Below are 18959 nucleotides of genomic sequence, written 5' to 3' on the forward strand. Positions count from 1 at the left end.
ATTGCACTGCACCGAGCAGATTGCAGGGCACTAAGCATACAGCACGGAGCGGATTGCACTGCACCGAGCAGATTGCAGGGCACTGAGCGTACAGCACGGAGCGGATTGCACTGCACCGAGCAGATTGCAGGCACTGAGCGTACAGCACGGAGCGGATTGCACTGCACCGAGCAGATTGCAGGGCACTAAGCATACAACACTGAGCGTACAGCACGGAGCGGATTGCAGGGCACTGAGCATACAACACGGAGCGTACAGCACGGAGCGGATTGCACTGCACCGAGCAGATTGCAGGGCACTGAGCATACAATTATAAACCAACTACCATATACTAATAGGAGTTATTATACCACAAAACCAAAAGGAAAAAACTCCTAAAAACAATTTTTATTCAATTAATATTAAAAATGTAGATATAAAACCACTGCTCATCCAGGATAACTACAGTGATAAATTACAGTGAGTGGAAAAAGGGTGATAGACTCAATTGGTGGGGACAGTGCAAATAATTTCCTGTTCTCAAGGTAGGGGCAACATTAGTAGTTGCACTAGTTTAGTTTAGGCTCAATATAACGTGGTTTAGGGGATGACCTATCTCTCCCTCCCTTACTCCTACCTACCAGCGGAGGTGTACCATAAATTATTGGGTACCCCCCGCTCCACGTCGTCTCTCCCTAATATCTCCCTTAAGCCAATCGCCAAACCTGGGAGACCCACCACCAAAGAAGATATGTGCAAATAGTTACAGTATTCAAGGATAATTAGATATATTAAAACATTTTCTAGATATTAGATGAATCTCAGATCAAAAGGAGAAAGTATTATGTATACATGGATGTAAAATCCCAGCAGAAAATAGTTCATCTGTCGAGATCATCCAGTATGAATCCCAAAATTCAGGTTTATCTATACATATGGATATATAGTCCCAGCAGGGAATAACTTATCTGCCGAGACCATCCAGTATTCTATCCCGACGCGTTTCCCCCCTGTATTTTTCAGGGGTTCATCAGGGGACTGATCCGGATTAAATCTCTAGGAAAAAACAACATATCCAGAAGATAATATCATATTCTATTCCGATAAAGCATAAAATGCACATCAAAGAATTGGAACTGCCGATATCAGCAAATGGAGGGGACATACCTTATATCTTAATGACTGATGGTCGCATCAACAATGTGGCATCAACCGCCCATCATAGGGACATTCACTCTGTCCTGAGACACTGCTCTTAAAATGCTGCAGGTCCCATAGCATCAACTACCAAGAAATAATATCATATAATAATATACTTTTCGCTCCCTTCCAAACAGCCATATAGTTCTCAACAAGCTATGGAACTCCTCACATTGTCAGAGGAAAAGAAACATACCTTATAGCCAAAGGAATGTCAGTCACAAAGGCAGCGTGGCATCAATCGCCCATAATAGAGCACTCAATCTATAGGGGAACGCCGCTTCTACTGTCCCGCAGGTCCCATGGTGTCAGCCAGCATGTTGCACCACTTCCCCCTCCCTTTTGGTGTCTTATACACTCTGGGAACTTGTAATTCCCGCCTCCCAGTGACACGCGCCGGAAGTGCCGAGTGTCTCACCTCCATATTCGCTCCCTGGGATTCTAGTGTGACGCGCCACAGCAAATAGCCGGAAGTGTTCCCATGGTCACTTCCGTAGCTGCGCAATACAATGCGTTCAATGACACGCAGACCGGAAGCAGTCATCCGACGTAACTTCCAGTGTGTATCCTTTCAAGTCCTCCTCACAGTCTGCCGGCCACATTATCTTGCTGGAGGCAGTCTGTGACGTCATTTCCAGCGTGCAGCTCCTAAATATATCCCCACATATGCTGCATACAGCAGTTCCTGATGATGAAAGTTACTTTGTGTAAATCACCTAGTGTTAGTGAATCCTGCACCTAGTTACACCAATGTAAATTAAATATATATAAGTAAATACAGCTACTGACAGTAAATATCACTGTCAGGCAATACAGCAACAAAATTATTACAAAATATTCAGGCTACATATGTACTTATAATACCTATCGTGTATAGCTTTATATGCTCATTTGATGCTTTCTAAATAAAACTTGTATAGCTGAGAACCTCATTCAGTCCATTTGGGCTGACTGTTTCAAGTAGGAATGTCCACCGTGCTTCTCTCTGGAGGATTTTGATGTCCCAATTCCCTTTCCTGATTGGTCTTGGGACAACTTCAATTCCCTGAAATCGTATACTCTTAGGATCCCCTCCGTGACACATATTAACATGCCTCGCTATAGGCGTCTCTCGTTTATGAATTATATCGCCTACGTGTTCCCCTATACGGACACGCAGCTGCCGTTTTGTCTTGCCGATATAACTGAGTGGGCATGTACAGGTACATCTATATACTACACCCTCCGTCCGACAGTTCGTGAAGTCCCTAATATGAAAAACCCTTCCTGATTGCTGATTATTAAAGGTTTTACTCTGGTCAATATATGGGCAAAACTTGCAGGACCCACACCTGAAAGTCCCGTGAGGCTTTCTTTCTAACCATGATCCTGATGCTTTCTCCGCCACATAGTGGCTATGGACCACAAAATCTTTAATGGTTTTGCCTCTTCTGTAGGTGACACTCGGGTGTGGTGTAATATATTCACATATGTCAGGGTCCGATCTCAATATCCCCCAGTGTCGTCTTAATATGTGCATAATCTTACTATTTTCATCATCGTAGGAGCCAATCAGTCTAGTGATCTTATCCTGTTCAGATTTAGGTTTAGGGGCTAGCAATGTGGCCCTCTTTTGGCCCCAAGCAGATCTAAAAGCTGTCTGAATGACGTGTTCAGGGTACCCCCTATCTCTGAAATTATCTCCAAGTCCTACTGACCTCTGTTGGAAATCATGTAACGAGGAGCAGTTTCTCCTAAATCGGAGAAACTGCCCCTTTGGTATTCCCCTGCGTAGAGGCTCCGGATGGTGACTCTGCCACCTCAGCAAACTGTTTGTTGCCGTTGGTTTGCGATAGACTGTAGTTCCCAGGGTCCCATCAACATGTTTTGTCAAAAGGATATCTAGGAAAGGCAGTCTATCGCCCCCCACCTCACAGGTGAACTTCAGTCCGAAGTTGTTCTTATTCAAGTGTGCCACAAACCCAAGGAAGGATGCTGCATCCCCCCTCCAGAGGACGAGGATGTCATCTATGTAACGCCCCCAGAAGATAATCTGGGGGTTCCACGTGACATCCTCGTCCCCAAAAACCACAGCATCCTCCCACCAGCCCAGGTATATGTTTGCAAAAGTGGGAGCACAAGGGCTCCCCATTGCAGTACCCCTGAGCTGGTGGTAGAACTTGTTATGGAAGGTAAAGTAATTATGAGTAAGCACAAAAGTGAGGAGTTTGATTATGAACCTATTGTGTTCTCTATATTGCACCCCTCTTGTCTCCAAGAAATGCTCGACCGCTCTGATGCCATTATCATGTGGTATACAACTATATAGTTGTTCAACATCAATTGATGCAAGGATGGTGTCCTCATCAATGTGTATACCCTCTATTTTACTCAGCAGATCTGATGTATCTCTGATAAATGAGGGCTGTACGTTCACAAACTCCCTCAGAACCTTATCCAGATAGATGCTGGGGTTTTGGCCCATAGCATCAATACCTGACACTATGGGCCGTCCCCTAAGGGGATGTATCCCCTTATGGATTTTGGGTGTGGAATAAAAGGTTGCTATTGTCACCTCCTTTGGAGCCAGAAAATCCATTTCATCCTTCGATATGAGAGTCAACTCAAAACCTTCCTGTACAATTTCACTAAGGGCTATCATAAATGCAGATGTAGGATCCCCTGGTAAAACCGCATATGTGGCCCTATCTGCAAGTAATTGAAGACACATAGAGCGGTATTGTTCCGTATTCATAACCACAATATTGCCCCCCTTGTCGGAGGGCTTTATTGTTATGGCTTTATTCTGGTCAAGGGACATAAGGGCTTCTCTTTCTCTTTGTGTGAGATTACTCTTATTGCTGGTTAGTCCAGGCCTTATTTTGCGTATCTCCTTAGTCACCAGTGATGAAAATATGTCAATGCTTGTGCACTCAGTGGGGGGAGGCATCTTCCTATTCTTTGGTTTTAGGTTAGTAAATGGACCAAACCCCTTGTCCGTCCTATTATCCTCTGATAGACTTGCCAATAGTCTCACATCTTGGAGCATATCAGGGGATATTCCCAGTTTCTGACATTCGTTTAGATCATTATGCTTAAAGTACTTCCTCCATCTGAGTTTCCTCAGAAACAATTCGAGGTCTTTAACCCAGACAAAGGAATCAAATCGTGTCGTGGGAACAAAGGATAGACCGTATCCAAGGACCCTCTCTTCCATTTCAGACAGTCTATAGTCAGATAGATTGACAATCTGTTGACCATCTGTTTGGCCTCCATTTACCATTTTTTGGCCCTTCTGTTGTGTCTTTTTCGGAAGGGATAGGGGTCCCTCATCCCTAAAAAATTGTTCTGGTGTACAAAGGAGGTTGGTGGTCCAAAGGAAGATGAGGATTCTGAGCCCGAGGTATGTGCTCCTCGTTGATCCTGATTTCCATATTGATTTTTGTTTTCCCCCAGGGCACCACATCCTCTGATCCCACCACGTACAGCAGACTGTATACCTCCCCGTGATCTATTTTGACCTCTCTCTCTGGATCTACTCTCGGAGTCTGAGAGGTCCGAGGATGATATGTCACCTCCTCCTTCTGTGAGATTAAAGGCCCTTCTCTCTTTAAAGTCTTCCAGATCCCTAACAAAATGTTTATGTTTACGGCTCTTAAGGTTTTGTTGATATTTCTCTACTGCCCCTTGTAGTGCCAATTCTTTGATCTGGAAGTCAGAATCGTTATTAAATTTCAGGGCCTCTTCCCTGAGAGTCGTGAGAGTCTTATTTGTCTCCTCAAATTTCTTTTTCTCCTCTTCTAGGAGGATGTTCATGAAGCGAAGTGAGGAGGCCACACACTCTTCCTCCCACCTTTTAAGGAGGAGGGGGGTCCTTACTCTTTCTGCTGGAATCAAATTGATTCTCAATCCTCTGGGCACTATATTGTTTTTTATATAGTGTTCCAGGGATTGTAATTCCCACCAGCTTTTTGCATTATCTATATATGCTGTTTGTAGTTCAGAAAACTGAGCATACAACACTGAGCGTACAGCATGGAGTGGAATGCACTGCACGGAGCAGATTTGTGCCTGTGGTTAAAGCTGTGGCCAAAATAACAAGCAACCCCCTTTTATATCAACATTGAATGGTGTTACGTGGATACCTTCAATAAAGTACAAAAGAAAGATATTCCATGTGTGGTCTCATTCATTGCGCGGTGGGGAGGGGGAACCGGTTGGTGGGTCTCGGCAGTCTGCACCGAGCAGATTGCAGGGCACTGAGCGTACAGCATTGAGTGGAATGCACTGCAAGGAGCAGATTGCAATGCACTGAGCGTAAACCACGGAGCGGATTGCACTGCACCGAGCAGATTGCAGGGCACTGAGCGTACATCACGTAGCGGATTGCACTGCACCGGGCAGATTGCAGGGCACTGAGCGTACATCACGGAGCGGATTGCACTGCACCGAGCAGATTGCAGGGCACTGAGCGTACAGCACGGAGCGGATTGCACTGCACCGAGCAGATTGCAGGGCACTAAGCATACAACACTGAGCGTACAGCACGGAGCGGAATGCACTGCACAGAGCAGATTGCAGGGCACTGAGCGTACAGCACGGAGCGGATTGCACTGCACCGAGCAGATTGCAGGGCACTGAGCGTACATCACGGAGCGGATTGCACTGCACCGAGCAGATTGCAGGGCACTGAGCATACAGCACGGAGCGGATTGCACTGCACCGAGCAGATTGCAGGGCACTGAGCGTACAGCACGGAGCGGATTGCACTGCACCTAGCAGATTGCAGGCACTGAGCGTACAGCACGGAGCGGATTGCACTGCACCGAGCAGATTGCAGGGCACTAAGCATACAACACTGAGCGTACAGCACGGAGCGGATTGCAGGGCACTGAGCATACAACACGGAGCGTACAGCACGGAGCGGATTGCACTGCACCGAGCAGATTGCAGGGCACTGAGCGTACATCACGGAGCGGATTGCACTGCACCAAGCAGATTGCAGGGCACTGAGCGTACAGCATGGAGCGGAATGCACTGCACGGAGCAGATTGCAGAGCACTGAGCATACAACACTGAGCGTACAGCATGGAGTGGAATGCACTGCACGGAGCAGATTGCAATGCACTGAGCGTACACCACGGAGCGGATTGCACTGCACCGAGCAGATTGCAGGGCACTGAGCGTACATCACGTAGCGGATTGCACTGCACCGGGCAGATTGCAGGGCACTGAGCGTACATCACGGAGCGGATTGCACTGCACCGAGCAGATTGCAGGGCACTGAACGTACATCACGGAGCAGATTGCACTGCACTGAGCAGATTGCAGGGCACTGAGCGTACATCACGGAGCGGATTGCACTGCACCAAGCAGATTGCAGGGCACTGAGCGTATATCATGGAGCGGATTGCACTGCACCAAGCAGATTGCAGGGCACTGAGCGTACAGCACGGAGCGGAATGCACTGCACAGAGCAGATTGCAGGGCACTGAGCGTACAGCACGGAGCGGATTGCACTGCACCGAGCAGATTGCAGGGCACTGAGCGTATAGCACGGAGCGGAATGCACTGCACAGAGCAGATTGCTGGCACTGAGCGTACAGCACGGAGCGGATTGCACTGCACCGAGCAGATTGCAGGGCACTGAGCGTACAGCACGGAGCGGATTGCACTGCACCGAGCAGATTGCAGGGCACTGAGCGTACAGCACGGAGCGGATTGCACGGCACCGAGCAGATTGCAGGGCACTGAGCATACAGCACGGAGCGGAATGCACTGCACAGAGCAGATTGCAGGCACTGAGCGTACAGCACGGAGCGGATTGCACTGCACCAAGCAGATTGCAGGGCACTGAGCGTACAGCACGGAGCGGATTGCACTGCACCGAGCAGATTGCAGGGCACTGAGCGTACAGCACGGAGCGGAATGCACTGCACAGAGCAGATTGCAGGCACTGAGCGTACAGCACGGAGCGGATTGCACTGCACCGAGCAGATTGCAGGGCACTGAGCGTACAGCACGGAGCGGATTGCACTGCACTTAGCAGATTGCAGGCACTGAGCGTACAGCACGGAGCGGATTGCACTGCACCGAGCAGATTGCAGGGCACTAAGCATACAACACTGAGCGTACAGCACGGAGCGGATTGCACTGCACCTGGCAGATTGCAGTCACTGAGCGTACATCACGGAGCGGATTGCACTGCACCGAGCAGATTGCAAGGCACTGAGCATACAGCACGGAGCGGATTGCACTGCACCGAGCAGATTGCAGGGCACTGAGCGTACAGCACGGAGCGGATTGCACTGCACCGAGCAGATTGCAGGGCACTAAGCATACAACACTGAGCGTACAGCACGGAGCGGATTGCAGGGCACTGAGCATACAACACGGAGCGTACAGCACGGAGCGGATTGCACTGCACCGAGCAGATTGCAGGGCACTGAGCGTACAGCATGGAGCGGAATGCACTGCACGGAGCAGATTGCAGAGCACTGAGCATACAACACTGAGCGTACAGCATGGAGTGGAATGCACTGCACGGAGCAGATTGCAATGCACTGAGCGTACACCACGGAGCGGATTGCACTGCACCGAGCAGATTGCAGGGCACTGAGCGTACATCACGTAGCGGATTGCACTGCACCGGGCAGATTGCAGGGCACTGAGTGTACATCACGGAGCGGATTGCACTGCACCGAGCAGATTGCAGGGCACTGAACGTACATCACGGAGCAGATTGCACTGCACTGAGCAGATTGCAGGGCACTGAGCGTACATCACGGAGCAGATTGCACTGCACTGAGCAGATTGCAGGGCACTGAGCGTACATCACGGAGCGGATTGCACTGCACTGAGCAGATTGCAGGGCACTGAGCGTACATCACGGAGCAGATTGCACTGCACCGAGCAGATTGCAGGGCACTGAGCGTACATCACGGAGCAGATTGCACTGCACTGAGCAGATTGCAGGGCACTGAGCGTACATCACGGAGCGGATTGCACTGCACCAAGCAGATTGCAGGGCACTGAGCGTATATCATGGAGCGGATTGCACTGCACCAAGCAGATTGCAGGGCACTGAGCGTACAGCACGGAGCGGAATGCACTGCACAGAGCAGATTGCAGGGCACTGAGCGTACAGCACGGAGCGGATTGCACTGCACCGAGCAGATTGCAGGGCACTGAGCGTACAGCACGGAGCGGAATGCACTGCACCGAGCAGATTGCAGGCACTGAGCGTACAGCACGGAGCGGATTGCACTGCACCGAGCAGATTGCAGGGCACTGAGCGTACAGCACGGAGCGGAATGCACTGCATAGAGCAGATTGCAGGCACTGAGCGTACAGCACGGAGCGGATTGCACTGCACAGAGCAGATTGCAGGCACTGAGCGTACAGCACGGAGCGGAATGCACTGCACAGAGCAGATTGCAGGCACTGAGCGTACAGCACGGAGCGGATTGCAGGGCACTAAGCATACAACACTGAGCGTACAGCACGGAGCGGATTGCACTGCACCGAGCAGATTGCAGGGCACTGAGCGTACACCACGGAGCGGATTGCACTGCACCGAGCAGATTGCAGGGCACTGAGCGTACACCACGGAGCGGATTGCACTGCACCGAGCAGATTGCAGGGCACTGAGCGTACACCACGGAGCGGATTGCACTGCACCGAGCAGATTGCAGGGCACTAAGCATACAACACTGAGCGTACAGCACGGAGCGGAATGCACTGCACCGAGCAGATTGCAGGCACTGAGCGTACAGCACGGAGCGGATTGCACTGCACCGAGCAGATTGCAGGGCACTGAGCGTACAGCATGGAGCGGATTGCACGGCACCGAGCAGATTGCAGGCACTGAGCGTACAGCACGGAGCGGATTGCACTGCACAGAGCAGATTGCAGGGCACTGAGCGTACAGCACGGAGCGGATTGCACTGCACCGAGCAGATTGCAGGGCACTGAGCGTACAGCACGGAGCGGAATGCACTGCACAGAGCAGATTGCAGGGCACTGAGCGTACAGCACGGAGCGGATTGCACTGCACCGAGCAGATTGCAGGGCACTGAGCGTACAGCACGGAGCGGAATGCACTGCACCGAGCAGATTGCAGGCACTGAGCGTACAGCACGGAGCGGATTGCACTGCACCGAGCAGATTGCAGGGCACTGAGCGTACAGCACGGAGCGGAATGCACTGCACAGAGCAGATTGCAGGCACTGAGCGTACAGCACGGAGCGGATTGCACTGCACAGAGCAGATTGCAGGCACTGAGCGTACAGCACGGAGCGGAATGCACTGCACAGAGCAGATTGCAGGCACTGAGCGTACAGCACGGAGCGGATTGCAGGGCACTAAGCATACAACACTGAGCGTACAGCACGGAGCGGATTGCACTGCACCGAGCAGATTGCAGGGCACTGAGCGTACACCACGGAGCGGATTGCACTGCACCGAGCAGATTGCAGGGCACTGAGCGTACACCACGGAGCGGATTGCACTGCACCGAGCAGATTGCAGGGCACTAAGCATACAACACTGAGCGTACAGCACGGAGCGGAATGCACTGCACCGAGCAGATTGCAGGCACTGAGCGTACAGCATGGAGCGGATTGCACTGCACTGAGCAGATTGCAGGGCACTAAGCATACAACACTGAGCGTACAGCATGGAGCGGAATGCACTGCACCGAGCAGATTGCAGGCACTGAGCGTACAGCATGGAGCGGATTGCACTGCACTGAGCAGATTGCAGGGCACTGAGCATACAACACTGAGCGTACAGCATGGAGCGGATTGCACGGCACCGAGCAGATTGCAGGCACTGAGCGTACAGCACGGAGCGGATTGCACTGCACCGAGCAGATTGCAGGGCACTAAGCATACAACACTGAGCGGAATGCACTGCACAGAGCAGATTGCAGGCACTGAGCGTACAGCACGGAGCGGATTGCACTGCACAGAGCAGATTGCAGGCACTGAGCGTACAGCACGGAGCGGATTGCACTGCACCGAGCAGATTGCAGGGCACTGAGCGTACAGCACGGAGCGGAATGCACTGCACAGAGCAGATTGCAGGCACTGAGCGTACAGCACGGAGCGGATTGCACTGCACAGAGCAGATTGCAGGCACTGAGCGTACAGCACGGAGCGGAATGCACTGCACAGAGCAGATTGCAGGCACTGAGCGTACAGCACGGAGCGGATTGCAGGGCACTAAGCATACAACACTGAGCGTACAGCACGGAGCGGATTGCACTGCACCGAGCAGATTGCAGGGCACTGAGCGTACACCACGGAGCGGATTGCACTGCACCGAGCAGATTGCAGGGCACTGAGCGTACACCACGGAGCGGATTGCACTGCACCGAGCAGATTGCAGGGCACTAAGCATACAACACTGAGCGTACAGCACGGAGCGGAATGCACTGCACCGAGCAGATTGCAGGCACTGAGCGTACAGCATGGAGCGGATTGCACTGCACTGAGCAGATTGCAGGGCACTAAGCATACAACACTGAGCGTACAGCATGGAGCGGATTGCACTGCACTGAGCAGATTGCAGGGCACTAAGCATACAACACTGAGCGTACAGCATGGAGCGGATTGCACGGCACCGAGCAGATTGCAGGCACTGAGCGTACAGCACGGAGCGGATTGCACTGCACCGAGCAGATTGCAGGGCACTAAGCATACAACACTGAGCGGAATGCACTGCACAGAGCAGATTGCAGGCACTGAGCGTACAGCACGGAGCGGAATGCACTGCACAGAGCAGATTGCAGGGCACTAAGCATACAGCACGGAGCGGAATGCACTGCACCGAGCAGATTGCAGGGCACTGAGCGTACAGCACGGAGCGGAATGCACTGCACCGAGCAGATTGCAGGCACTGAGCGTACAGCACGGAGCGGATTGCACTGCACCGAGCAGATTGCAGGGCACTAAGCATACAACACTGAGCGGAATGCACTGCACAGAGCAGATTGCAGGCACTGAGCGTACAGCACGGAGCGGATTGCACTGCACAGAGCAGATTGCAGGGCACTAAGCATACAGCACGGAGCGGAATGCACTGCACCGAGCAGATTGCAGGCACTGAGCGTACAGCACGGAGCGGAATGCACTGCACCGGGCAGATTGCAGGGCACTGAGCGTACAGCACGGAGCGGATTGCACTGCACCGAGCAGATTGCAGGCACTGAGCGTACACCACGGAGCGGAATGCACTGCACCGGGCAGATTGCAGGGCACTGAGCGTACAGCACGGAGCGGAATGCACTGCACCGAGCAGATTGCAGGCACTGAGCGTACAGCACGGAGCGGAATGCACTGCACCGGGCAGATTGCAGGGCACTGAGCGTACAGCACGGAGCGGATTGCACTGCACCGAGCAGATTGCAGGCACTGAGCGTACACCACGGAGCGGATTGCACTGCACAGAGCAGATTGCAGGGCACTGAGCGGATCGCATTGCATGCAACAATTCGCACTGGATGGAGCCAATCGCATTGAGCGGATCGCACAGTACGAAGCTGATAGCACTGCACTACATGGAATGGATTGCATTGTAGGGAGCGGATCACATTATACGGAGCGGATCGCACCGCACAGTACGGAACGCACGGCACTCCTGTCACGTGACTGCCCACCTCCAGGCCTCTTTCCTCCTACCCAGGCTCCAGCCAATGTGTAGATGACAAGTCTGCGGGCAGGCTCCGCCCTCTAGAGCTATCCGGCTTCTTCGGTTGAAGTGGCGGCGTGTTATTGGCGCCTCCGTGAGAAGCCAATGACAGGGGAGCACGTGGTTTACGCTGAGCACCGAGCTGTATGTACTGTGCTTGTACGCGCATCCTCTCCTGGCAGTGCGAGGACGTTAGGAGCCTGCAGTGATTCGCGCAGCAATCAGCGCTTTCTGATTACGGGAAGTCGCACAGGAAGAGCGCTCACAGAGCCTGAATTCAAAGAGATCGGCGGCAGCGCTGCGACTGGAGCTCACTATGGGCTGTGAGAGCGTATTGCGCGCACTGCTGGTTTTGGCTCTACTACCAATAGCGTGGTGCGAGGAGAGTGGAGCAGGTAAGGCTGGGCTGACGGGGCAGGGCGGCTACTGTGTGTCTGCCTGAAGATTGCCTCAATAATAATGCGAAGTCGCAACCTTCAGAATGACATCTTCCAATAATACGGAAAGCTCCACATGTGGTGTAGCCCCATGTGCCCAGGCTTATCACTGTCACACACAATGGCATGTCTCCACGTTTTACAAGCACCTGCCTGAGTAACCATTCATTTCTCCCCCTATAAATCAATAGTACACATGAAACTCAGCAACTGTGTATTGTATCATAGGCTATGTGCGCACTAGAAAAGTGATTTTTCTCAAAATGTCTTGAGAAACTTCTGGGAGTTGAATATTACCGCATTTGCAGTAAAAAACGCACCATAACTGCTGGACAAACGCATGCGTTTTTTGCCACATTTAGCCGCGGTTTGTCCGCAGGTTGGTCCCTGCGGTTTTTTATCCTGTAACTGCAATAATATATAAATAAAGCATGTTGAAAAAGAAAAAAAAAATGGCTAAATGGATTGGATAGATGGATAGATGGATAAATGGATGGATAGATGGATAAATGGATTGGATAGATGGATAGATGGATAAATGGATAGATGGATAAATGGATAGATGGATAAATGGATTGGATAGATGGATAGATGGATAAATGGATAGATGGATAAATGGATGGATAGATGGATAAATGGATGGATAGATGGATAAATGGATAGATGGATAAATGGATGGATAGATGGATAAATGGATAGATGGATAAATGGATGGATAGATGGATAAATGGATGGATAGATGGATAAATGGATGGATAGATGGATAAATGGATAGATGGATAAATGGATAGATGGATAAATGGATAGATGGATAAATGGATGGATAGATGGATAAATGGATGGATAGATGGATAAATGGATGGATAGATGGATAAATGGATAGATGGATAGATGGATAAATGGATAGATGGATAAATGGATGGATAGATGGATAAATGGATGGATAGATGGATAAATGGATGGATAGATGGATAAATGGATGGATAGATGGATAAATGGATAGATGGATAGATGGATAGATGGATAGATGGATAAATGGATGGATAGATGGATAAATGGATAGATGGATAAATGGATGGATAGATGGATAAATGGATGGATGGATAGATGGATAAATGGATAGATGGATAAATGGATGGATAGATGGATAAATGGATAGATGGATAAATGGATAGATGGATAAATGGATGGATGGATAAATGGATGGATGGATAAATGGATGGATGGATAAATGGATGGATGGATAAATGGATGGATGGATAAATGGATGGATGGATAAATGGATGGATGGATAAATGGATGGATGGATAAATGGATGGATGGATAAATGGATGGATGGATAAATGGATGGATAGATGGATGTGTAGATAAATGGATGGATGGATAAATGGATGTGTAGATAAATGGATGGATGGATAAATGGATGGATGGATGGATAAATGGATGGATAAATGGATAGAAGGATAGAAAGAGGACAGATCAATCAAGAGAGTCCCTGTGAGGACACTGCATTTCTCACGAGCGATAGTGTGTTGACATAACCGACCATGGGAAATGACCTGTGGTTACTTTTCTGCAGTCTCGTTACGAGGCTGCATTCAATACAGTGTCAGTCGCGGCTGGATGCAAGCGTCGTAGGACCTCTGTGGATTACGCCGGAGCTGTGTTAGGAAGGGTTAATAAAGTGAAAGATGGGGCTTTTTTGTCTTTAATTTAAAATAAAGGATTTTTCGGTGTGTGTTTATTCACTTTACTTACGGGTTAATCATGAAAGCTGTCTCATAGATGCTGCCATGATTAAGCTAGGACTTAAATGACAGCGATCCGCTGCCATTTAACTCGTTATTACCTGGATTGCATCACGGCAATCTGGAAGAGCCGGGGACACTCCGGGACTGCCGCATAGTGGATGCGACAGTCCCGGGGCATCTGCGGGCTCATATTCTTGGCTGCAGGAGGGGGGGGGCATTAACCCTGCCCCTCGCCCTCCCCAGCCTGAGAATACCATGCCGCCGCTGTGTGTTTACCTCGGCTGGACGTTAAAAATACAGCGGAGCCCCCATTTTTTTTTTTTTTATATGTATGTTTGATTTCTATTTATTGTGATATGTCTGTGTGTGAGTGTGATCTGTGTGTGTTCTATGTCTGTGATGGGTGTTTACTATATGTCTCTGTCTGATGTGTGTGTGGCACCCCAGGGTTCAGTTGCCACAAATATACCTGTACCTGGGCAGGGAAGGATCTCCACATTAGGTAATCCCACATACAACATTTCCACTCCAAGCCTGGAGGGGGAGCTCTACAAGTCGAGTTCAGGTGAGGTCCCCTTTAAATCCAGGTTTGGAGGCGGAGTCAGAGAGACAGTTGACAGTTTGAGAAAAAGGAGACTGTGCGAGCAGAGAGTGAGGGAAGACATCAAAATGGAGAGGGCAGTGCTTAGCCAGCACAAGTAACTGTGTGACCGCCTGAGGGATCAAGAGTGAGGCAAAAGAGGAGTGACCGGGGAGGTGGAGCCTGACCGGTTCATCCCCAAGGAACAGCGCTGATTATCGGACACCAGCGTCTGAGATTGTGAGGGATCTAATCTGCCCAGCAATAAAGACCGGGGGCCAGGGAGACTGCAGATCTCCTGGCCGCAGCAGCACCTGAAGGCAAAGCCGCTACACAGAGCTTAGGGACCGCAGTGAGTACAGCAGTGCCCCTTAGAGAAGCTCCCGCCGCCTGTCATACAGGTGAAGACAGTGAGAGAGGGTCAAGGAGCGCAGCAGGGAGGCCACACAACTGACCTGGTGCAGAGATCCTGAACTGTTCCCAGATCACCAAAAACTGTAACATCAAAAACTGAACCCATTTTTAATAACACCTGCAAGTAAAATCTGGTCAGAGTTAATGAATTGGTGTGATCTACTTTATTTCTTCATCTGAGGAGCCATAGGCTGCTGCACTAAAGTGACAGTTGAAAAGGCTGTGAAGAAAAACCGCCATATCTGTGTACTACTAAAACTGCCCTGGGGACCCCGCTTCACCTACGGGAAGCGTAAATAACTGGCTGCCTAACCATCACCGCAGAGGTCTGACCTGCAGCCCCAGTAACCATACTGGAACCGTAGGTGGCGTCACGAAATACTTTTATTTATTTTTTTCTTTATATTTTTTTTTATTTATTTATTTATTTTTTAATTTTTATTATATATTGACTTTCAGCGACCACCAGGGCCACGGAACCGGGCACAGGCCCCCGTGACATAATCCCATTAACCAACACCCGGAACCGAGTACCCCACGGCCCTGGGGCGGGTCATGTGTGTTTACTATATGTCTGTGTCTGATGTGTGTGTTTACTATATGTCTGTGTCTGATGTATGTGTTTACTATATGTCTGTGTCTGATGTATGTGTTTACTATATGTCTGTGTCTGATGTATGTGTTTACTATATGTCTGTGTCTGATGTGTGTGTTTACTATATGTCTGTGTCTGATGTGTGTGTTTACTATATGTCTGTGTCTGATGTGTGTGTTTACTATATGTCTGTGTCTGATGTGTGTGTTTACTATATGTCTGTGTCTGATGTGTGTGTTTACTATATGTCTGTGTCTGATGTGTGTGTTTACTATATGTCTGTGTCTGATGTGTGTGTTTACTATATGTCTGTGTCTGATGTGTGTGTTTACTATATGTCTGTGTCTGATGTATGTGTTTACTATATGTCTGATGTATGTGTTTACTATATGTCTGTGTCTGATGTGTGTGTTTACTATATGTCTGTGTCTGATGTGTGTGTGTGTGTTTACTATATGTCTGTGTCTGATGTGTGTGTTTACTATATGTCTGTGTCTGATGTGTGTGTTTACTATATAGCTGGGTTTACACACTGCAACATCGCAAACGACATCGCTGTAACGTCACCGGTTTTGTGACGCGACATTGCAGTGTGTGAAACCTATCAGCGACCTGGCCCCTGCTGTGAAGTTGTGATCGCTACAAATCGTTCAGGACCATTCCTAGGTCCTTTGTTTCCTGCTGTGCAGCATGCATCGCTAGCAAGTTTCAGTGTGTAAAGGGGACTTTACAGCGACTCCGCGGCTCTGTCTGTGTAGCGTCCTGATTAGCGGTCACCGGTGAAGGATTCACCGGTGACCGCTAATCCCCCGAGTGACTGAAGTGTCCCCCCCTCTCTTATACTCACCGATCCCCGATCACCGGCGCTGCACGGCGTTCACTCTGCTCCAGCGGCTTTTCCTTTTTTGAAAAAGCCGGCCGCTCATTAAACAATCTCGTATTCCCTGCTTTTCCCCGCCCACCGGCAAATATGATTGGTTGCAGTGAGACACGCCCACACGCTGAGTGACAGCTGTGTCACTGCACCCAATCACAGCAGCCGGTGGGCATATCTATACTGTGCAGTAAAATAAATAAATAATTAAAAAATCGGGCGTGAGGTCCCCCCCAATTTCAATACCAGCCAGATAAAGCCATACGGCTGAAGGCTGGTATTCTCAGGATGGGGAGCTCCACGTTATGGGGAGCCCCCCAGCCTAACAATATCAGCCAGCAGCTGCCCAGAATTGCCGCATACATTAGATGCGACAGTTCTGGGACTGTACCCGGCTCTTCCCGATTTGCCCTGGTGCGTTGGCAAATTGGGGTAATAAGGAGTTATTGGCAGCCCATAGCTGCCAATAAGTCCTAGATTAATCATGTTAGGAGTCTCCCCGAGATGCCTTCCATGATTAATCTGTAAATTACAGTTAAAAAACACACACCCGAAAAATCCTTTATTAGAAATAAAAAACACTAACAAATTCCCTCATTACCAATTTATTACCCACAACAAAGCCCTCCTTGTCCGGCGTAATCCACGGTCCTCTAGCGTCGCATCCAGCTCTGCTGCATGCAGGTGACAGGAGCAGCAGAAGACACAGCCGCTCCTGTCACCTGCACGCAGCTAATGAAGAGAGCCGTGTGATCGGCTGAGCTGTCACTGAGGTTACCTGGATCCAGCGGTGGATCCAGCGGTGGCCGCGGGTAACCTCAGTGACAGCTCAGCTGATCGCGCTACTCACCACCGCTCCGGTCAGCTCCACGCAGCAAATGAGGTGAGTAACGCGATCAGCTGAGCTGTCACTGAGGTTACCCGCGGCCACCGCTGGATCCAGGTAACCTCAGTGACAGCTCAGCCGATCACACGGCTCTCTTCATTAGCTGCGTGCAGGTGACAGGAGCGGCTGTGTCTTCTGCTGCTCCTGTCACCTGCATGCAGCAGAGCTGGATGCGACGCTGGAGGACCGTGGATTACGCCGGACAAGGAGGGCTTTGTTGTGGGTAATAAATTGGTAATGAGGGAATTCGTTAGTGTTTTTTATTTCTAATAAAGGATTTTTCGGGTGTGTGTTTTTTAACTGTAATTTACAGATTAATCATGGAAGGTATCTCGGGGTGACGCCTGACATGATTAATCTTGGACTTATTGGCAGCTATGGGCTGCCAATATCTCCTTATTACCCCGATTGCCAACGCACCAGGGCAAATCGGGAAGAGCCGGGTACAGTCCCAGATCTGTCGCATCTAATGTATGCGGCAATTCTGGGCGTCTGCTGGCTGATATTGTTAGGCTGGGGGGCTCCCCATAACGTGGTGCTCCCCATCCTGAGAATACCAGCCTGCAGCCGTATGGCTTTATCTGGCTGGTATTAAAATAGGGGGGGACCCGCACGCCGGATTTTTTTATTATTTATTTATTTACACGGCACACAGCCGCGCGGCATTAAATGAAGTCGGGTGAAGTTCACCTGCTTTTTTGACACGTCCCCAACGACCAGCTAGTCGCTCTGCAGGTCCGGATCGCTGTTAGGTCGTTGGCCAGGTCTGCCTGTTTGACAGCTCACCAGAGACTTTGTAGCGATCCCGGCTAGGTTGAGATCGCAGGTTGGATCGCTAGAAAGTCTGTGTGTAAACCCAGCTTATGTCTGTGTCTGATGTGTGTGTGTTTACTATATGTCTGTGTCTGATGTGTGTGTGTTTACTATATGTCTGTGTCTGATGTGTGTGTGTGTTTACTATATGTCTGTGTCTGATGTGTGTGTTTACTATATGTCTGTGTCTGATGTGTGTGTTTACTATATGTCTGTGTCTGATGTGTGTGTTTACTATATGTCTGTGTCTGATGTGTGTGTTTACTATATGTCTGTGTCTGATGTGTGTGTTTACTATATGTCTGTGTCTGATGTGTGTGTGTGTTTACTATATGTCTGTGTCTGATGTGTGTGTGTGTGTGTTTACTATATGTCTGTGTCTGATGTGTGTGTTTACTATATGTCTGTGTCTGATGTGTGTGTGTTTACTATATGTCTGTGTCTGATGTGTGTGTGTTTACTATATGTCTGTGTCTGATGTGTGTGTGTTTACTATATGTCTGTGTCTGATGTGTGTGTGTTTACTATATGTCTGTGTCTGATGTGTGTGTGTTTACTATATGTCTGTGTCTGATGTGTGTGTTTACTATATGTCTGTGTCTGGTGTGTGTGTGTTTACTATATGTCTGTGTCTGATGTGTGTGTGTGTGTGTTTACTATATGTCTGTGTCTGATGTGTGTGTTTACTATATGTCTGTGTCTGATGTGTGTGTGTTTACTATATGTCTGTGTCTGATGTGTGTGTGTGTTTACTATATG

At 49.7% G+C, this 18959-nt stretch overlaps 1 protein-coding gene and 1 long non-coding RNA gene across 3 annotated transcripts in view; one reads left to right on the forward strand and one right to left on the reverse strand.

Annotated features, from left to right (window-relative positions):
- Positions 1-319: 319 nt before the first annotated feature.
- On the reverse strand, positions 320-1755 carry LOC142244341 (uncharacterized). Its single transcript, XR_012724514.1, has 3 exons — positions 1376-1755; positions 1147-1263; positions 320-1035 (listed from the first exon to the last, which is right to left on the reverse strand). It is a non-coding gene; the product is annotated as an uncharacterized LOC142244341 (long non-coding RNA).
- A 10202-nt stretch (positions 1756-11957) lies between these two features.
- PDIA4 (protein disulfide isomerase family A member 4) overlaps positions 11958-18959 on the forward strand; it is a 342287-nt gene continuing 335285 nt past the window's right edge. Inside the window, exon 1 of one of the 2 annotated variants that reach the window (XM_075314972.1) lies at positions 11958-12245. In XM_075314972.1, coding sequence (XP_075171087.1) covers positions 12167-12245 — 79 coding nt within the window. In that variant the 5' untranslated portion in view covers positions 11958-12166. The remainder of the gene's footprint in view (positions 12246-18959) is intronic. The other variant, XM_075314971.1, reaches the window with a different exon arrangement.

This window comes from Anomaloglossus baeobatrachus, chromosome 6 (genome assembly GCF_048569485.1).
Source record: "Anomaloglossus baeobatrachus isolate aAnoBae1 chromosome 6, aAnoBae1.hap1, whole genome shotgun sequence".
Taxonomy (NCBI): domain Eukaryota; kingdom Metazoa; phylum Chordata; class Amphibia; order Anura; family Aromobatidae; genus Anomaloglossus; species Anomaloglossus baeobatrachus.